The 22,241-nt window shown below is 37.5% G+C and overlaps 1 protein-coding gene across 6 annotated transcripts in view; it reads left to right on the forward strand.

Annotated features, from left to right (window-relative positions):
• Positions 1-22,241, forward strand: part of COL14A1 (collagen type XIV alpha 1 chain) — a 120,584-nt gene that overhangs the window by 68,202 nt on the left and 30,141 nt on the right. For all 6 annotated transcript variants that reach the window (XM_065668870.1, XM_065668869.1, XM_065668872.1 and 3 more), the window contains exons 24-36: positions 636-782; positions 2,940-3,014; positions 4,290-4,429; positions 5,480-5,603; positions 7,099-7,242; positions 9,217-9,381; positions 10,863-10,901; positions 11,116-11,254; positions 13,447-13,589; positions 14,548-14,657; positions 15,997-16,155; positions 20,532-20,609; positions 20,861-20,947. In XM_065668870.1, the coding sequence (XP_065524942.1) occupies positions 636-782; positions 2,940-3,014; positions 4,290-4,429; positions 5,480-5,603; positions 7,099-7,242; positions 9,217-9,381; positions 10,863-10,901; positions 11,116-11,254; positions 13,447-13,589; positions 14,548-14,657; positions 15,997-16,155; positions 20,532-20,609; positions 20,861-20,947 (1,550 nt within the window). The remainder of the gene's footprint in view (positions 1-635; positions 783-2,939; positions 3,015-4,289; positions 4,430-5,479; positions 5,604-7,098; positions 7,243-9,216; positions 9,382-10,862; positions 10,902-11,115; positions 11,255-13,446; positions 13,590-14,547; positions 14,658-15,996; positions 16,156-20,531; positions 20,610-20,860; positions 20,948-22,241) is intronic.

The following is a 22,241-nucleotide window of genomic DNA, read 5'->3' on the forward strand; positions in this document are numbered from 1 at the left end:
TTTGCTACAGATAATGAATTGTGCTGAAGGTTTTCTTAAAATTACTAAAATATGCCTTATGCTATTTCCAGTATCCAGGCTTTTTCCATTGTCAATATGTTTTCTAATTCAGAGTTTAGAAGAATTAATTTTGGAACCCTGTAAATACTATTCCGTAACTGACTTGTTAAGTGATTACTAATGGAAGCTGGAATACAGTACCTAGTTCAGTCTCTCTTGAAATTACTAAGCAAATTACAGACTCTGAGAACCAGAGACGTAGACAAAGGATGCTGTAGGATTACATAATGCAACAGTTCCTCATTAGACTCTGATAATTTAGGACCAGATCCAGAACCCATTGATGACAATGTTAGTGATTTTTATTAACCTCAGTGCAAGCGATGAAATTCGTCTTTTTTCCTGCAGATGTCTGACACATTCCTCAGCTCCTACTTACTATGAAGGATGAAATGTTACAGAGACCTCTGCATAGAGGTGATTTCCCAGAAATAAGGCAGCATGTGGTTTATTAACTTGTGTCAACCACTTGCCCTTCATCTGCTGTCATGTCCCCTTTATTTCAGATTTAATTAAATTACATTATTCAATAAAACAGTAAAGACATGTTTTAATGCTTTCTTTTACTATTCCAGATGGGAAAAAGCGAGAAGTAAATCTTGGTGGAGGGACCCCTAGGCATTGCTTCTTTGAGCTGATGCCTGGAACTGAATATAAAATCAGTGTTCATACACAGCTTCAGGAGATAGAGGGCCCTGCCGTAAGCATCATGGAAACAACATGTGAGTAAAACAGATCAGCGTTCAGCCAGCAGCGGTAATGCTTCATTGCTTCTAGTGTTTTGCCCTTTGCCCACAGATGTGCTATTCCTATGTGATTTCCTATAATTGAGTTTTTAATTTTTCAACTATACTGTGACTCCTTCACAGGGGTACAGGATTTTTATACCACTGCTGTGTGTTACTTGTGAAGTCACATTGTCAACTGTATTAGACTTCTTAATGAGAATGAAACAGGAAGGATAGGTTAGCTTTCTTCATTAAAAATCCCACTGGGGTTTACTCTGAAAATCTGTGACTTTAGGAAAAAAAACAAACCCAGAAAATGAAGCAGAAAGTTTTGTATCCTGCAGCTCTTGTTATTTCGTAAAATCTCACCGGTGTGTGAGTAATTTACAGTTAGATGGGACCTTGACACCCAATCTACTTATCTATTTTAAAGCAAACAAACAAACCGGCCTTTTTATTATCATTCTCAGTGCACAAGACAGGCAAACCCCTCCTCACAGCTGTTTGTGAAGGCAAGATTCTGATCTCATAAGTTCAAACACTGCAAAACAAAATACAGGATGAACAGAGTGAATATTTTACATTATCTTTCTGTCTTCAAGCTCTTCAAGTGAACCCTTCCACGGTTTCACATACAAAAAACCTGCATGAGTGGATGACTCCACTTCCAGTTGTCCATGGCTCCTTCTGAGAACCGTGAGGAGCAAGCCAAGCTTCTTCTGCTTTTTAGAGGAATGTGTTTTGTTTGCTCTGAAGTCCAGGGAGTTAGGAGACATGAGGATGAGCACACCTTGACCTATATGTCTATTTGAGAAAGATGGCTTGTGATGCAGAAAAATTATTGTATCACCTCATAAAAAAACACTCTTCAGGGTGACCTGTACCCCTCTGGTGCTTAGAGAGCAGCCTTTCAAGTCACCTTAAGCAGTTGTGACCGTTTCTAAATAGGTCTGATCTTGGTCTGTCTGTGGGCATGGTGGTCCTGGGCATTAGTTTCTTGTAGGTCTTTCAGAGCACTGGTCCTTTCTCTTGTTGAAGCCAATGGGAAAACCTGCATCAGTTGCAGTGGGAATTAACTCACGTGGATGTGAGGCTTGTAATGAATCACGTTTGCAGTAATCTTTCCCATAGACAGGTGTCTTTTTTCCAGTTGTCTTGTCTAACTCTATTGCCTAGAAAAGTAATTTCTTAGATGCTATAGCAAGTAACAAGTATAGGTTACTTGAAAGAATGATGCTTTGTCACCTGTGGCTTCCTATGCTAACTGCTTTGACAACAACTGGAAAAAATGTGCTTGAGTGAAAGTAGAAGCTTTTCCTCAGATACAGTTGTGGAAGTCAACATACTTGCATGTTATCTCTAGGAATTCAGGCAAGACTGTATTCAAAGGCACTAAATAGAGCTCTTGAGTCAGCAAAGCTGTCAGTCAGTCAGTGATCATGTATTCATCTAGGTTTCTGCAATGTGGTCATTCCAAAGCTGATTTTCTGAAGAAGGATGAGACAGTTTTCAGAAACTCTATACAGTGACTTCAGTACAAGTTGCTGCAGGCAACAGTCCTGTAGAGCTGTTGTTGAAACTGCATTTCTAGCTGGAAACGTAACAAGGTCTTCCACTGAATTCAGGAAAATCTTTATCAGAGCAGGCTCTGATCTGCTCAGAGTGCAGGCACTAGCTTTGTTTTGCACTGTCTCTTCGCATTTTGGATTGCAGGACTAGTATCTTTTTCCTTACAGGTAGGTAAGGACCTGCTTTCTGTGACTAACGGCTGGTTGTGGCCAGAAATTAAAAGCACTCTTGTCCTTTAACAAAATAAGTTATGGATGCTAGGTCAGTAATAATGCTGCTGCTCGGTCTGCTACACAGGGGAAACCCCAAAAGGGGCAGTTCCAGTAGTACTTTGGTTGTGCAGTGGTATCGTTCACACTGAAATGCAGCCATTAATTGCTCTGTAATAGTACTATCCTTTTTCAGGTGGTCAGTAGAGGAGAACATTACATGCACATGATCTCCTACATTTCTCTCCAGCTGCATACCTAGTGGATTAGAGATAATGAATTTTAAATGTGGAGTAGAAAATGCTGTGTTTAATATAGATACAATACACTGGGGTTTTAAGCATTTTTAATATTCCTTTCTTTTTTATTTCAGTACCACTTCCAACTCAACCACCAACAACACCCTCAACACCACCTCCGCCACCTACAATCCCTCCTGCGAAAGAGGGTGAGTGCTGCATGTGTGGGTTTGTAATAATTTTAAGGTGTCGATGCAACATTTTTCTGCTTCTGACACTTAGACCTGTGGGGATCAGATTTCAAAACGCATTTGCTGCAGTGACACTGTTAAGGCAGGTGGCTTAAATTTTATGAGCCAAAAATCTGACATCATTATGGTGTTGTTGAAATTTGCAGAAAGGTTAAATATGGGTGAGATTTTCTTTTTCCAAAAGTCCAAACGCATGCATATTCTGCAGCTGAAGCAGACATCCTAGGGTAGTTAAAGTTGTTTCTTAAAAATATGTCTGCTTTGGATAATGGGAAAAGTTTTGGCCATGTTCAGTCCCTTCCTTCTGTTTATCATTTGAACATGTAGTGTTTTGTACAGAGTCTCATAAATGTTTCCATGTGAGGAGCATTATTATTGGAGACTGAGGATCAAATCCATCAGCTTGAAGTCAGTGGACCAAACTGACTTATGGTAATTTAGAATTTAACCCATAAATGGAGGAAAAAAGACCACAGAGCAGGAGATATATGTTTGTTGTTTTTTGTTTTTTTTTTTTTTTAAATCCAAGGAGTATGCAACAGAAAATGAGAAATACTGGTACCTATCTTCCTGTCCCATTCTCTGGACTTAGATGAGCATTTTTATTCCTGATGAAATGCGTTGAAAGGCATAACTTTGAGACTCAGTTTCTGACCCCAAGCAACAGACCTGGATTCTGTAGAACGTTCAAGATTCCTAATTCCCGTGAAAGACTGAGCAACAGTACAGGTGTACATCTCCGCAGGCCATTTTGAGTAAGAACATGCTTGAATAAGATGAGATGAGGGAAACCTGTGTCGTTACTAGATAGTGTGGTTAAAGCAGTGAGCATTATGCGCTACAGAGCTTAGTGTGACTTTTTGAACAAACTAGTTTCCCACTGGGAACTTCCACAGTTGATATTCTCTCATGTAACTTACTGTGCCATGCTAGGAGTCTGGGACTGTAGAAGTTCATGTGTGACTTTATTTAACAACATAAATAAAAAGAATTGTTATGGCCTGGAAGTGTATTCTGTGATAGGATCTGTCAGTGCAGAACATTCACCCCTTGCAGAGCTCAACTGGTTCTACACCTGTACTGAAGTCAACGCCAGCAGATCTGTTTGCTAAATCATTATGAACATTAAACAAGGGCTTTTCATGACAGTTGCATTTTCTTAAGCAATTTATGAGATTTCCTGAGGAGCTGAGGAATTGCTCTCATTCCAAAATACTTGTTTTTCTTTCTTAGTGTGCAAAGCAGCCAAAGCTGACCTAGCGTTCCTGGTGGATGGGTCATGGAGTATTGGAGATGACAATTTCAATAAAATAATTAGCTTTCTCTATAGCACTGTTGGAGCTTTGGATAAGATTGGTCCAGATGGAACACAGGTAATCAACATATAGGGAGATGAAGGGTGCGTGGACTTGACAGGGTGTTTTAGACTAGCACCAGAAGTGAAATGAATACAGAAGTAATTGACATCATTTCACAGTTCTTTTGAAAATATAAGCTACCTTTTTTTTTTCACTATAATCTTTTATAAACACCATACAGTGAAATTCATTATATTAATTTTGCTAGCATCAGGGCTAAGTATCATTTCAGTCTCACTGTGATGTTTATTTCCAAATAAGCTAAAAATGGCATTGATAAGGAAAATTAAAGGTTTGTTTATTTAAAATCCCATGCTCTACAAAATCTACAGTGCTTTAAGTGAAATATAGTATTTACAATGATAGTTCTATTTATGTATTTGTTTAGAGAGATGCCTTTTCACTGTTTTTTGCTATACGGCTGTTTCCCTACAGTATTGTCTATGGTGCTTTAGAAACTTATGCAAATGCTTAAGCTTAAGCACACGAATAGCTGCTTTTAAAGCAGGGACACAACTTACAGACTATCAAGTTCAATATATGTTTTGTGAGTTGTAGGAGTTTAGTGTAAAGTATTGAAATACAAGGTCTGGTCTCATGTAACATCATATTTGGGAGAGGCAATATGTCAGTATATATTCTTGCAGCTTCGCTTCAGTATTGATCCCTAACTTAAGTTACTTATGTGCAGCTATTAATTCGTGGAGAATGAACAAAGTCCCTGAAGTTCTGTGTATGAGTAACTGTAAACTGTGTATGAGCAGCTGTAACTAGGATTTTGCTTTTGGGCTTGGTTTGAGAGTGCGTTTGCCAAAGTGGGTATTACTTTTTTCATCCTGTTTGCTGCAAAAGGAAACCAGAAATTGTTACGTGGTTGCCAAGGCTGCAGAGAGTAAAAATAAACTTTATTTAGTGAAAGCTTCTTAAAGAGAGAAAAAAAACCCTGGCTTCAGTTTAAGGATGAAGCAGAGTTAGAAGAGAATCCTTGTTTTAACTGTGCCAATTCGCTTTTTGCTTATACGTTGGGTGAAGCTTTAATAATGCACACATCTTCTTTGTGCACAGGTGGCAATAATTCAGTTCAGTGATGATCCCAGGACAGAATTTAAATTAAATGCATACAAAACCAAAGAGACTCTTCTTGAAGCTATTCAGCGAATAGCCTACAAAGGAGGAAATACAAAAACAGGTAAGAAAGGTCATGATTATGGTGAAATTTTCTCCCTGCTACTCGCTGTGCAGTATTTCTTTCCCATCTGCTAGGCAGTTTAATTTATCAGTGCAAAGCCAGTGAGAACATGGTATCTCCATAGCAGAGGTGGTCGGTTGGGCTTCAAATCTTTGTAATCTGCAGTTTACACCCTTCACTCTCTACTGCTGGGTATTCACCCTCTGACCAACAGGGCTGTCAAGGGCCAGGGAGGAAGGGAGAGAGGCAGATAGGCAGAAGGGTTGTGGAAGGTAGAATGGGGATTAATACAAAATCAGCTTGGCAAGTGGAAAAGTGGGATGGAGCTTGCAGAGCATGTAGAAAAGTGGCCAGAGTGGAGAGTCTGTTTAGTTATAAGCCAGGAGAGTTAAGCCCTTGTCGTATGCTCAAGATTGGGCTGGGAAAAGATGTCTGTTAACTGAGTGTTGCTGCATTATAATTAATCCCTTAAATTATCTCTCCGATGTGAAGAAATCAAAGATGAATGCTGAAAAGGTTAAAATGTTATTTAGTTGGAAGCTGTTTACTCAAGAAAATGCTACAGTGGCACCTTCAGTTGTACCTGGACTGGACCCTGTAATCCAGAAAGGGAAGGTTTTGTACCTTTAACCTGCACAGAATACACTTTCCCACTGTCATGGTTTAACCCAAGTGGGCAACTATGTACCACACAGCCGCTCACTCACTCCCCCCACCTTGGTGGGATGGGGAAGAGAATCGGAGAAAGGTAAAACCTGTGGGCTGAGATAATAGTTTGATAATTGAAATAAAGTAAAAATATAATAATAATAGTACTAATAATATTAATATTAGTAATAAAAAGGCAGATAACAAGACAGAAGAGCAAACCCCAAGAAAAGCAAGTAATGCACAATACAATTGCTCACACCGATACACATCCTGTCCCCAAGCAGAGATCGGTCCCTTCGGGTAACATCTCCCAGTTTATATACTGGGGATGATGCTGTGGTGTGGAATTCCCTTTGGCTACTTCACGTCATCTGTCATGGCTCTGCTTCCTCACAGCTTCTTATACCCCTCCTCACTGGCAGATTATGAGAGACTGAAAAGTCCTTGACCAGGGTTAAGAACTACTTAGCGACAACTGAAACATCAGTGTCCTATGAACATAGTTCTCACACTAAATCCAAAACACAGCACTGTATCAGCTAATAGGAAGAAAATTAACTCTATCCCAACCAAAACCAGGGCACCCACACATGCCGTGTTCTTGATCTTCACCTTCTGGATTGAGAAACAGAGGCCTGAAACAATTAGATTTTCAAAGGTTAGGGTCAAAATTAAACTTTTCTACATCTCTATTTTAGTAATTACAGAATGCACTAATTTACAGACTACTCGGGGCCCAACAGATTTCTCTCTTTATTGATGCCTACCATATGATATGAGAAGCCAATAGAAACTGGGTTTATGTCACAGTGAAAGTATGCTGTCAATTTTTTTTCTGTTTCAGGCAAAGCCATTAAACATGCAAGAGAATTCTTGTTTACTGGAGAGGCAGGCATGAGAAGGGGCATTCCAAAGGTTTTGGTTGTCATCACTGATGGGCGATCACAGGATGATGTGAACAAAGTCTCCAGGGAAATGCAACTAGATGGTAAAACGTGTCGTTTTAAGAACTATTCGCATTTTCCGTTTCCTCTTTATTTATAACTATAAAAGTATAGGCATTAGATAAGGGTAACTTTTACTCTATGAAGATTTCCAGTTTTAAAAAGCCCAGAGAAAGTCAGAATCTCATTGGGTTATGGTTAGATTCTGGATTCGTGTGTGATTAATGAAATTATTTTTCATTTTGGCGGCAGTACTAAAATCATGTAGTAGTCAATGGAACTGTTCCCATGATATATAATTTAGGGGACATGATCCTGAGAGTCTGGACTGATGTCTATGAAGTGTAGCCTTGCGGTTACCAGCAAACTGGGCTGTTTCATTCTCTATACAAGAGATCCTTTGAAAATTCTTTCGTATGTTCTTTTACTGGTTCTGATCTGCTCTCATGTTGCACTAATTAACTTTAGGAATTTCTTTTTAAAGCACCAGTTTTAGAGCTTTAAGCAGCCACACAGTGTTGTGAGTCTAAGCATAAAAATTGAGTTAGTTGTAGAAATGTCTCATACTGAGGCTTGTATCAAAATCCAAAGGCCACAGTGTGCCACATGGAACAAAATTAAAGGATGGAAGATAAAAAGGTATCATCCTTTTAATGTGAGCAGATTTAACAATAAATTAGATTTGTGCTCTTCTAATTGCCAGACTTCGGCAGCTAGAGAGTTACCAGTGTGTATTAGTGACTCCTGAAACCCAGTTCAATCGTTGATCTTGGCTGCCTGCTTGTATTACCACTAGACGCTGAGTGCAGTGACTTTAAAGTAAAATCACATCACAAAATAGTAGGGCATGCGTAACTTGTTTTAAGTAGCAAGCAAGAAAACCTGTGGTTGTGAATAAACTGGAGACTATGACTACAAAAAACCCCATGTTCAACAGTCAGGTAAATCTTGCAGTTGCCTATTTAACTATTAGATTGGCAATGAGCTTGAAAGGAGAAGGCATACAGCGGGGGTTCAGTTGCTGACTGGGATGTGCCATCTTGAACAAATCGCTTCCTCTCTCATTTCCTTTTGTGCATGCTGTGTGTTTAGGCTGCTGATAGGTTGGAGCAGGTACTGACTCACATCTGTGATTGAGACTGGCATGGAGAGGTGCTGATCTTGGATGAAACATGACAATATTTTTATAAATATGCAAGTCAAAGTTTTGCTAAGCTAAAAGCTCTGCAGAAGGTGATGAATGCCCCTGGGCTTTATTCAGACTTGAAGACAGTACTGCTTGACTGGAGTAAATCTGGGAGTGAGCCGTACAAGAACACAATATCATTAACAATATTCAGCCTCATGTAGACAAGTTTTTTCTTTATCTGTTGTGGAAAGAAAGTGTTGAAAAACTTCTAGCTAGTTTGCTGCTCCTCAGACTTATAGGATACAATTTCTTTTTCACCGAAATCTTTGAAATCAGGGTCAAATTTCAAAATAGGTTAGTGTAGAATATATTCAACATATTCAACCAGTGCAGTTAAGTCACTGATGAAATGAGAATGCATTGATTTCGTTGTTCACTCATGAGGCAGCAGTGGCTTGAAAACTCTGATTAATATCTGCCAGAGAACAAAATCCGTTAAAGACGTATATGAAATTAATTTCTGTGTTTTGTATTTATGATATCTTGATACATGGATATTTTTGTGTGTAATACAGTATAGCATTAAATTAGAAAAACATTTGAACATACACGAAATCTTTAAACTATTGAGTAGTCATATGTCTTCAAGAAAACACTTAAGCTTTAACTTATTAACTCATTAAGCATAAATAGCCAAAAGAAATATCTCACAGAGAATGTATTACATTTATTTTAGATTAAACAGATGCAGGAATTTGTAATAATAATAATAAAATTTCCACCTTTGTATTTAATTAGGAAAGGAGCCAGTGAAAATACAGTTGTGTTCATATTGTACTTCCGCTCTATAAATGCATGACTCACGAGAGTGTTCCTTTTTGTTTTACAGGTTTCACCTTTTTTGCTATTGGAATAGCTGATGCTGACTATTCAGAGTTAGTTAATATTGGCAGCAAGCCCAGTGAAAGACATGTCTTCTTTGTGGATGACTTTGATGCCTTTACAAAGATTGAAGATGAGCTGGTCACTTTCGTTTGCGAAACTGCGTCAGCAAGTTAGCCATTTTGACTTATACTTGCTTCTAAAATAAGTGCTAATTATTGGGTTGTTTGTAGCCATTAATTTTCTATTAAAAGGTGGTTTTGATCCTTCTAACATAATTTACTGGAAGTGATATAACTCTACTGTTATTTCCATAAAAGTTTAAGGAAATGAAGTCTTTTGGACTTCAAAACAATTGATGGTTGATTGCTACAAGTCCGGAATATAGCCATTGGTTGTAAAAAAAATTATTTTAGATATGCGATTTTGTTAATGGTTCAGAATTTAGCAATAAATAGTTAATTATATTTTATTTTCTAGACTACTTCAACCACGTGTAAGAATACAGTTGGCTACATTCGTTATTACTCAAATCACATGGTTAATTTATTAATGGAAAGCTAATAATGTTTCTATTACCGGAGAAAGTAGAAGAGTTGTAACCTAAGGAAAAGCATAAACATACCCAAACTCTTTGAAATCTGTGAAAACACCAAACTTAAAGACTTTTTATGAAAATGAAAGACATTCTGGAACAACACCTAATGGTTAGAGGTCAATAATTCCCATGCTTTTAGGTGTTTGCCCTCAGTATGTTTCCTTGTATATCAGCTAGGAAGTAGACAGTGTGTAGTTTATGTAAATCATTTGTGATTGTAAGGAGTCCTCATGCATAGGACTGCGAGATATCATGGGACTGTGAGTTATCAAAGCTGGTGACCACAAGTATGTTGTTTGTGTCTCAGTAATTCTTTGGTTTTGACCATAAACTCTACTTTAAATAATAGAGAGAATGTTGAACATTGAGAATGCTGCTCAACAGTATCATTTATTGGTTACTTGTTCTTGTATTCCAAAAGTAATCTCTAAATACAAGCATCCTGGGGTGCCATATTTGACACCCTGCCTCTGGGTTTATTGATTTCCCAGGGCACCTTTCCTGGAAAAGATAAGTGTGCTTTCTTCTCTGCCACAAGAAAAATATTTACAGCTATTTAAAATGTGTGCACACATCTTAAGGACTGTGTGGCATTCCGGTCTCTGTCGCTCATGAAAGCTATTGTGGCAGAGAATGCCAGCTAAAGTAATTGAAATTGACATGGAGTTAGGTTGGAAAAGGTCATATGCAGAGAACTGAGTTAAAACCCAGTCTAAAAAATGGGGTTTTTATGCATCAGACAGTGAATTTGTTGCCACAAGAGGTTATGAAGGCAGGTTCATAGAAGGATTAGACAAATTCACAGACAATAGATCCATAAAATAATATAATATGGAACACTTAGGGATGTACCCTTTAATATCTTTGCTACAACCCTTGTGGATCCTAAGGAACATCAACTGAATGGAGTAGGGAGTGGCCAGGTTTGCATGCCCTTCCTAAACATCATCTCCTTTTGATATTGTTGGGGATAGAGTACTGGGCTGGGTGGATCATTGCTCTGACCCAGTTGGACATCTCTTGTATCCTGAAATATATCTTTCCTTCTTTTCCAGCCTGCCCATTGGTAATTAAAGATGGCAACAATTTTGCAGGTACAGTATTTTTGTGTTCATATTTGTTCCTGATTTATGGAATAATTTTCATTACCTAATTTTCACAATACTAGGCAATAAATTTCCCTTTTTGAAAACAGCTGTTAAACAGATGGTAAATGAATCTGATGCAACTGGATTTTTCCTCTTTTTTTATTTCCTGTAATGCAGCATTAATTTAAATTAATAGAATGTATGTTTTGATACCTTCCAGGATTTAAAATGATGGAAATGTTTGGTTTGGTTGAAAAGGAGTTTTCAGCTGTGGAAGGGGTTTCAATGGAACCTGGTACATTTAATGTTTACCCATGTTACAGACTGCACAAGGATGCCCTGGTATCCCAGCCTACCAAGTATGTATTAATGTATATATATTAGAATCATAGAATCATATTCATAAAACACATGAGAATAATTGTCCAGTGCAGGCAAGTATTCATTTCAGAGACCAATATTTTCATGTCAGAAGAGCAGAGATGCTAGAGTGTTTGGTGTCCTGAGTCTTCAATCAGTTTCATTCAAAAATAGCAGCTGTGGGTAACGCACATGAGCCAGTTTCAGGCTTGTGCCAGTTTAGCACCTAGGAATTTCATGCAGGCGTATGTCTGGGCAGATTCCAGCATGTAGTACTTTGTGAAAGGTGCCTCTGGAATGCAGGTTGAAGTCTGGGAGAGTTCGGAATGTCTTTGAAGCAGGGGTCAGAACAAGAACCTGCTTTAGCAGGTCGCTTTTACTTCAGTCTATGTCCATTCATTGATTGTAGAGGAAAATTATCTCGTTATGCTGAAATGAGTCTGTGTGAGCACCATCTAGTACCTTCCTGGTAGGCAGGACATAGTTCAGTCACAAAGGCTGTGTCCTGGGAGAGAAATGGAGGGGGTGATGAAGAAACCTTCCATTGAAGTTTCATAGTCATTCCTCAGAGAGGAAGTGATAGAAATTCTCCATTTCTTCTATGAACAGCGTGTATGCTGTGTTTGGTCCCTCTCAGTCCAGTCCCCCACTTTGTAGTAAATGGCACCAGAGAAAAGCAGTGGCCCTGAAGGATTAAATGTGGGCAGATACAACAAAAAGTATTCTTTAGCCAAGATAAATAAGAAAGAAAGAAATTACTTTTAAGGCTTATATTAGATTTTAGCTTTTTTACGTGATTATCCTGTCATGTCCCAGATGAGGCTGTACTTGGACCTGTGTCACATTCTCCGCGTTTAGTTTCCTCCTGGGCCTAGATGGGCCGAAATTTCCAAGGATTAACGTTTCTCGCTTCTTTTTCCCTTTCTGCTTCTTTCTAACTGGATCTGCTGCATTTACATGCTCTTCTCCAGTTGCCACCCCAGCCCAATCTTACTGCTTCATTAGGCTTTTACTTCCTTTCGTGGTTCAGAGAATACCTTTCTCTTGATGATCTACAGGTATGTCTGAATAATAGCGCTTGTTTTTGTCATCACATCTGCGCACTGAATGTCATTAAAGTTATCCTCTGTTTGGCCCACCCTGCTTATCGACTTTTCTTTCATTCTTTTTACAATGGATATATTGTGTGCCTTTTTTCTTACACTTACTGAGTTCCCTCTCTATTTTCTCAATGGGAAATGTGCAGTGTAATATCACGTTTGGTCATCTACAGATTCTGTGCAGAATATATTGCTTATGTATCACATTTAACTCATTTGCTAGCATGATTCATATCTATGCATTTTATATGTGCCAGAAATACTTTAGAAGGAATGGATTGTATCTGGGAGAAAAAGAAATTGATTAAATAACCACTTCAGGCTTCTTTCAGATCCCTTTACCGTAATATTAAAGAATCAGGCTAGTCTGTCATTTCAGACACTCATCCATATGGCCTACTTTGGGTTTTTACAATGAAAGGTTAAATTAAACTGCAGGTACTAAATGATGAATTTTAGGAAATGGCATAAAATAGCATATACCTCTTTCATGTCATAAACTTCCTGTCTTCAGCAAAAATTCTAGGAAATTATATTTCTGAATTGTGTGATCTGTTTTGTCTTCACTTTCTTCTATATTGGCTTTGAAATGTATAAATTATATTCCCTATTATATATAAAACTTCCTATTACAGTCTCTATCACTCCTAATTTTAATCCATCAGTGATGGTTTAATGACAAAGGACATATCTATTGAGACTGGTCATCCAAGCAACTTCTATTTTCATTGTCTGTCAAACCAGACAATAGCAAAAGTCTTGCAAGTGGCAACTGGTTTTTAAAAGCTTTTAATATAATAAATTTCAGTTTTATTTCAAATGGACCTCTGATTTGATCTGCAAATTTTTTAAAAAATTAATAATTAAGGGCAATTTTGTAAATTTCAGGAGGAAAAATCTCCTTTGTTCATAAGAATTCTTTCAATACTCATCAAGTTGAGTAGATTTTGCAAGCACTTTTTCATATCGCTTCAGTCTTGATTTTCAAAGAAATTTGCAGAGTAGTAGAAAGCATCTTAAGTGAACATCTGGTGAGTAAATCACCAGATTTAATGTTTGTTTCAGTTTAAAAGACATTACTTCTCTTACAGGTATTTGCATCCTGAAGGTCTCCCTTCTGATTACACCATTACGTTTCTCTTTCGCATACTCCCTGACACACCTCAGGAGCCATTTGCTCTTTGGGAGATTTTAAATGAAGGATACGAGCCACTGGTTGGAGTTATTTTAGATAGTAGGTATTTTATGTTTTATCAGTGACTTTGTCTTCAACTGTATGACTTATTCATTTTGTCTCTAGTATTATTCTGGCTTTGTATTTGCCACTGTTTTAATCTGCTGCCAGAGCAACTACCTGAATCTGGATAGTGATCGTTTCCAATGGATGTGTTTTAGATTCAATTTAACTGAGTTTAATTTGGAGTTAGAGTCTAATTTTGAGTGCAATGCTCTCAACTGGGAGGAATGATACTGAAATCCAAAGAGCTGTAACAGATGTAAAATGATGTAAGGGAGATACTAATTTGCTTTTAAAATTTCCACTGGTCTCAATCTGGTTCTAGCAGAATTTATTCTGATATACACCAGTGGTACTGACCTGATGGTATATGCAGAGGCAATGCAGTCTGGTGGATAGCAAACTTAGAGCTAGAGACTCTTTATTTCTATTTGATTTGCCTTCTACAACTGTAAAATAAGGACTATGATTTAGAAGGTTCCATATTTACAATTGAGAGGATGTATATTCTAAGATAGCTGTTCTTCATAGCTGCCAATTTTGAAAGAGGTGTATTAGTACTCATCTTTCTATCTTTCCTAGAATTTTTTAGATATGTCACCTTTAAATGAGTGAGAATTAGACGCTTAGCTAGCTTGAGGATCCATGCCTGCTTTTCTTGTCCAAGCCCCACAAAGAACTAGTGGGAGAGTAGGATCAGGTAGACAAGGGTGAAGTAGACTCCTAACTATTGGTCCAACCTTTCTGTCAAACCAGGAAAGAGCATTTCTCTGGGATAGCTTGTTACTTTCAGGTCAATATATCACTTACGAATGTGTTTTACTATTTGATAGATTTTATACAATTTGATATAACATCTTTGATTGTCTTCATTAAACACAAAATTGAATCTTCCAAATAATGTATAGGCCTTTCCTTCCTCTAACACAGAGCCCTTACTTTTATTCTCACACAGATGGTGGTAAAACTCTGACTTTCTTCAACTATGACTACAAAGGAGATTTTCAAACTGTGACTTTTGAAGGTCCTGAAATAAAGAAGATATTTTATGGGAGTTTTCATAAGGTTAGTAATGGTAACAATTAAAAAAAAGAGCACTCTGAATAACGGTTTTGGAGTTTTTCGTGCTTCAAAATCTTCTTTCATGTGGTCAACCACTGCCAAAAGAAATGTATTTTGCATATTCAGAATCATCTACCAGATTGCCCAAATCTCTTTGCAATATTGAATTAACATTAAACAAGTCATAGTTTCTCTGATGAAGCTGATGTGATCAATGTTCATCTTGTGCTTTGTGCCTGTACTTTAGACTTGATTAAAAATACTTGCCTTGAAAAGTAATTTGGAAATAAATTTGGTTTTCCTTCTAAGGCTTGGATTAGAAATGTCACTCATGATGGAAAGAAAATGTCCAGAAAAAAAAAAAAAAAAAAAGAAATCCTTTTTTTGACCAGAATTGTTATTTTAAAACATATTTCAAAGGCTATAGCATGTCGAACTTTTCTTGGCTCTTAGAGAACTGACACGTTTTTTCTGAAAGCAGATGAAGTGGTGCTGGGATTATAGCACATACTTGTAGAAGGTGCTTTTGTTGTTCACTTTTATTCCTGATGTTTGTATCTTGCCTAAACAAAAAAAAAAAGAGACAGTGGGTTGAGGGATGACATTTACAGAGCGTAACTTTGTACTTCCTTTTAAATTGACAGACCAAGAAAGGGAGAGTAGGTCAGGGCTGGGGTCTAATTCTGACTCTCTTAATTTGTGCTTTGGAGGAAAATATGGACAAGAGAGTGCGAGTGAAGGCTTTAGAAAGTAACTCTGTTGCTGTTCTCTGTTTTTCTGCACTGTGTTTGATGTGATTTAGTTTCTTTCAGTATAAAAACTCCATGGTGAAAGATTTTGCTGTGTGGTTAATGCATAATTTGCAGAATAAATTTTATTGCTTAGTTTTGGCTTTTGCCAGTGGCTATAAAAGATGCATTGATGAAATCCTATGCTATATAGTAGGATCATGCAAGGCCCAGGAATTATTACTGACCACATAAATCAAGGCCTCTTTGGGATCTGAGTGGTATATGAAATTGTATAGATTTTTTGTCAAGGATAAATTATTTTCTTGCTGGAAAAAATATGTGAGGTGTCACTTTGTATGCAGATGTTCCATAAACAGAAAAATTAACTAAACTCATGAAACAGATTAGAGTCATAGAATAATTCAGGTTGAAAGAGACCTCTAGAGGTCCTCTGGATGACTTGCTATGGATTATTTTCTGAGTTTTATTGGCAAACATGGAATTTGGAACTTATTTCAAAAATGACCCTTCCCCCCTCCCCCATTTTCCCCAGGAATTGAATGTATCCTATGTGCTCCTTTGTATGTTAAAGCATCTTTTCTTTTGCTTAGTTGCATGTTGTTATCAGCAAGACTACAGCCAAAATAATTATTGACTGCAAGGAAGTGGGAGAGAAGACCATTAATGCAGCAGGAAATATTAGTTCTGATGGCATAGAAGTGCTGGGGAGAATGGTCAGATCCAGAGGACCAAGAGACAACTCCGCACCAGTGAGTAGAACAAGAATAACTCTTCAAAACATCTAAAATATTCTAAAACCGAGTTTGGGATCTTTGCAGTTAGTTTGAAGTTGAAGCACACTGAACTCATATTTGAAACAGCAAAGCTCCAGCATTTCAGAAATTCTGCAAAAGCCTGCAATAGTTCTCAACTTGGGTAAAATCTACTTTTGATTATTTTAAAAGGAAATCACTAGATCATCATTGTTCAAATGTTATTCTCAAACACATATATGAACACAGTCAATGCATTCAGATATGGCTTGTGTTCAAAACTTCATTACATAGAGTAATACAATGTATAACTCCCTTGCCTGTAATCATTTAAACTTTGGTTTGAGTGATAATTATTCCACATGTCTCTTATTCATTCCGTTATTCTAACAAAGTTTGCCCTCTAGGTCACTGTCTGTTTATTAAATAATTGAACTAGCTTGGCACAGATGATCCCCAAAGCCTCTGTCTTAGTATATCTACTTCTTTTTATATTCTAAAATATTTTAAATATGAAAGATCTTCCCCAAGATTAAGTATTCTTTCATTCCTCTAAAATTACTTTCCTAGAAGCAGTAATTGATCATTCTGTTTGCATGGCAACCTGTGGGAGCCTTTCCATTTTGTTTCCACTGTCATTAAGAAGGTTTGTTTGGATTTTTCAGATAGATTTAGTTGTTGAAGAAGAATTTCCAGTCTGGTGATGATCTTAGGAAGGTTTCTTTGCCATGCAGTATGGTTTGCTAATTTTCTTTGAGCTTTCTTGACCCTAGAATGACATTCCCAAAGAACGTGAACCTTGAACTCAAGGCTTGATTGGAATGGGAATGAGGCTTCAAAATTGTATTTATTTGTTACTATATGGAAATATTCTGGTTTAGTAATAAATAAGCCCTCAGAATATATCTCTGTGCAGAAAAAAAAGAGCCTTCAGGGCTCAAACTTATGGATAATAATTATATGAAGCCTGTAAAGACAATTACACAGAGAAACCTTTGTAGTTGCATTCCAATAGAAACAGAAAAAGGCAGACTTAGGAAATCTTGGAATTAGAGAAGGCTTTGTGAAGAAGTGGAAAGAAATGGTGTCTTTTGTTAGAACCCAGGAATCTATAAAAGATAAGTCGGACTGCCCACTCACTGAAAAATTTGGTTTTGTGCAAATGAACTGTAAAATTGACGTAAGGCTACAAATGTGCAGCTGAAGATGAAAATTCTTTGCTCCATAGTACTGCTTAGCAGCCTTCGATTATTGCCACATATACCAAATCACAAGCAGGTCAAGAAAGTGCCCAAACACCATTCTTTAAAGTTTCCATTCTGCGCATTTTTTTCCTATTGAGTGGAACTTGTGTGAATAGTCACATTTAAACATGAAGGAGTTGGTTTCTTCTGTTCCAAAAATTAGAGGACATCAAAGGAAGCTGGTAGGAGGCAGGCTAGAGGTTCTTCTCACAAGAGGTAGAAAGATCAGTGCAGCTTCTTGCCACAGAATTTTGTGGGTGCTAAATACTTATATAGATTGTAAGAAAGCCTGCATAAATGCATAAAAGGGAAATGTTGGTTGTTAAATCTAGGGCAGCGCATCCCTGATTGAAAGTCATTGGAAAATAGTAGGCTGTATGGTAGGAGTATGACTTACACCCTTGTGCTCCATTACACATCACTTGTGCCGCCGTTGGACATAGAATTCTGGGATTTAGTCTGTTCCAGTCTCCTCATAGCTTTAAGAGGCTCATAAAGGCACAAAACAGCAAAAATTCCTTTTTGCAAAACATTCTGAAAAATTGTTTAGAATTTATTTGAAAATTGGAATTTGTTGATAGCTCTGTAAAGGTCTTTTTTCATTAGCTGTATTTTCATGGAATGCTTTAATCTTAGTGTTAGAGATGCTTATTACCTAAAATAGAAACAGGCAGGTGATTATTTTGTAATAAAATTGTAGATGTTTTGTTCTGAATTCACATGGAACAGTTTAACGTTGTCAGAATCCAGTGCAATCACTTGAATTTTGCAAAACATTTTTATTTCTGGGAATATAATTGTATCAGAGTTTGGGGTTTTTTCCCATCAATGTGTCTCGGCAGAAGTCGAGATAGACAGGACAAAAAGAGGATTAGGCTGAAGGTGCTGTGGCCTTTTAACATGCCTTTAATAGTGCGGTGTCTCTGGATTGGGCCCTCCAGCCAGCAAAAGCAATGAAACCTGACTGTGACATGCAGCAACTAATGTTCTTTATTCCTTCAGTAGGATATAATGAAAGGTCAAGCTTTAAAACATTGTTTATTTACAATTCACAAACCTTCTCTTTACTGAAGTTTCCTTTTCGTTTAAATTTAACTTGTTTACATCCATGTACTGTTAAAAAAGTAATGTCTAATGTGGTTTGCTCTTGAGAAATCTTTGCAGAAATGTAGCCTGATCAGAGGACAGGCAGACTTTTCCATCTTATTGGTTCTGCTTGCAGGGCTGGATACTTAGAAAGCAAAATCACTATGAATACAGAGAATTATGAATAAATGTTTAACGGTAGCAAAGAAAGCTTTGTTTAGTTATTTAGCTTGAGTCAGAGCAACCCACATAATAACATAAGAATACTGAGTCATTCAACATTTGGATGGTGAATACAGCAATTCAGAGAATGCCTGTTTGCCCTGTATTTTACACTAGCGAGCTTTGTCACTATGGTTCTCTAGGTTGCCTAATCCAGAAAAATGGATGCATATATACGCCTATGCAGGACTGCATAATTTTAGCCATTACTGTTAACCTTCTGTTGTTCAGGATAACAGAATAGCTTGGGACAAACTGGGTTATGGAAAAAACTGTCAATACAACTTACTTCTGAACTCAAGTTTCTTTCTGCACAACCTTTTCTGGGATGTCTTGTTTGCTTAAGTATAGCATCATGCAAATGCCCAGAGGCATTCTGAGTCACAGAGCACTATGTTCATGCATGTTCAGATACCCTGTGCTCAAGCTAATTGGTCCTTCCAGCATCAGTAGCTTTGGGATGTGTAGCAAAGAGGCACCTAAGCAGCTCCACATGAACCCAGCCTGCATTTGACACAGTAAGAGGCACAGACTTGCTGACCTCAGGATAGACCTTTGTGGAGGCAAACCAAGGGGCCAAAAGTTGCCTTCATGCTGTACTTCAACTGCCTAAGGTGTTTGATATAGGTACGCTCATGTGGATCAGCATCCGTAGTACAGTATATCTACAAACCAGCTAATCTGCTGGCAGCTAAGAAGAATATATATGAAAGTATTCCTTTGTTTAAAATGTAACAGTTGCCTGTATGTAGGAAAAAAATGAGGCAAAGCTGAAGGTGCACTTATGTAGTTAATTTTAACAGCTTTAGAAGCAATGCAGTTTTAAGAAAATTCATTCCTTTGTCCTAGTGTTAGAATAATGCCGCTGAAAATAATAATGGGAGCAAACCCAAAGAGAGTTCTATCTCTAGCAGTTCCTCAATTTTTTTAACATGTGGGGTTAATTTAATGGGATGTTCTGTTCCATTTCCCTCTCTATTCAATATGCACATAAATGAGGCATGGAAAAAGAATAGAAATAGTAACAGAAGAAAGCTTCATGTCTCTAGACCCCTTTGTTCAGTTCAAGGCTGTAAAGGAGACAAGTGGTTTTACCACTGAGTCCTATTCAGTATATTGTTTCTGAGTACCTAGCAGCCATTATTTTTACCAAATGTGTGTGTTCTTGTAGATTAAATTCTTGCCCAAACCATGTTCCAAGACCTGTGGTGGGAATTTTCTTTTCTGCCCAATGTGTTGAGCAAGCTTTTCACCATCCTTAAACTGTCATTGCCTGGGGATAACATGGGTAGGAGAGGGCACATTCTAAAGTAAAATAAAACTTGAGAAAATGATAAATATTATTTGTGGCTCAGCTCCAGTGTAAGTAATGCACTACAGAGACCTTGTCCCAGATAAAAGCTGAGCACCAGACCAGAGGGTTAAGAGGAATTACAGTTTTGAGAAGCTGAGCTCTCTTTCGCCTTACTCTTAATGCCTCCTTTGCTAGAAAAAGGTATCAGGAGGCATCATTGGGTAAAATTAGGAATTTAATAAAAGAGGTGGGAGCAATCCAACAAATACCTACAGCATTTAGCCTTGAACAGCTTGCTCAATCCATTTAGTGTCTGATAGCTTGGACAAGTTGGTTAGAACACATACATTTAGTAGAAAAAATGGCTTTTGTTATTTAAGTTTGTGTATTTGTGGCTAGCTGCTCAAAGCCTTTCTTCTGTCTAACCTGAGTGCTTGAATCAAGGTAGCTTTTCTTGCTGATATCTCCATTTTGCACTGATCTTACAACTAACAGTCATTTTGTACCTCACCCTTGTTTTGAAACAGTTGCAGTTACAGATGTTTGACATTGTTTGTGCTACCTCATGGGCCAATCGAGACAAATGCTGTGAGCTTCCGGGCTTGGTAAGAACCTTCTTTCAATAACTGTAGAATTTATCTTTTACTTTCCTTTTTATTGAGACAAACGTTCAAATGGAAATGGGTGGTTAAAAGTTTTCAAAAAAGTCTGCTTGCAGTCAATGAGATGCATGTTTCTAAATCAAGTAGGTGCTTTTGAGGCATCCACACAGTACTATGTCTTAGATTCATAAAATTCTTAACTTCTGAATCAAAGTTTTGGACATCATTCTCTTCCTGTCCTGATCTTTCCTCAGAGAGATGAAGAAAATTGCCCTGCCCTTCCTCATGCTTGTTCCTGTTCAGAAGCTAGTAAGGGTCCCCTTGGACCTCCTGGACCACCGGTAAGGTTTTATTCAGGTTTGTAGTCAACTGTAGCAAAAAGTGGCCACCTTTATTGCAAGACATGTGAATATGCTGTCATTGTATAACTAATATGGTAAATTAGGGTTTAAACTATTGGAAAAGAGATAAAATAACACTCAATTCATAGCAAAGTTGCAAAGTAATAAGCGGTAAAAAATCTCCTCACCCAATAAGTCAGTCAAATTCTTAATGGTTTAATTGAGACCTGAAGCAGTTAGGGTGATCTTTAGACCTTGAATCTGTCTGTAGTATTAGTAGATGCCCTAGTTACTGTCGTTGTTATTACTTAAATCACCCACTGTCTGTCTAGTCTAGCACATGTGCAGTAAATGTAGCTTGTAGTTTAGGTTTCTGAAATACTCATTTACAGTATTCTTATGAATCAAAGATCTGGGGTACGACAATGCTACTTGTGTGATAAACAATGGAAGAAGACTTTTCTGTCTTAAAAACCCAACCTAACTACAATATTTGTTAGAAAACACAACTGAAAGTGCTGGTTGTTCAGAGCCTCCTAGAGGCAAAGAGGTACCCAGAAGAGGTACCTAACTTAGACGCTTGCTAAGTTAGCTTGAGATGGAGCCTTCTTGTGAACAAGGCTGAACTGGGTGTTTCTCTGCTCATACTGTGTCCTGGGTGCTGTAAGAGCATGTTTTGAAGAGAAAGAGCCAGTGAAGAATGTAAAGGAAAACGAGTTTCTGAAAAGGTTAAAAGTATGCTAATTACTTGAGATACACGTTCAACAACAAAATTAACTTGCACATAAAATATTTATGTAGTAGGTCCTTGCAGACCTTTATCCTGCTAACAACTCAGAGTTTAGTGTTTCTGCAAAAACTGTTCTTCAAGCTCTAGTACAAAAGCCTGAAGAGGAACTCAGGAGAAAATTCACTGAAGAAGTGTATCTTTAACTAGGAAAATTTACTCTGTTCTCCTATTTGAATGTAGGTTATAAATCAAACATGGATTAAGGTTTTCATTTCTGAATATAGGTGTCCAATTTGTGTTCTGTAAAAAAAACAGTGGGCTATTTCACACAAAAATGCAACTGAATTTGAGTAGTTTGGCCACATGTCACAGTAAAATGAAAAATGTTTTAAAATTATTTGACTGGAAGGATGTGTGTTACTATAGTTCAAAACATACAGATCAGGAATTGCTAAGTCTTACCCAGCAGTAAAATAATGTACTTCTATTTATTACATTTAGGATCAGCAATGTTTTGAGTAGCACAGTGCCATGCAAGAGAAGGCTTAAAGTCAAGCAGAATAA

Source organism: Lathamus discolor, chromosome 2 (assembly GCF_037157495.1).
Source record: "Lathamus discolor isolate bLatDis1 chromosome 2, bLatDis1.hap1, whole genome shotgun sequence".
NCBI classification, from domain to species: Eukaryota; Metazoa; Chordata; class Aves; order Psittaciformes; family Psittacidae; genus Lathamus; species Lathamus discolor.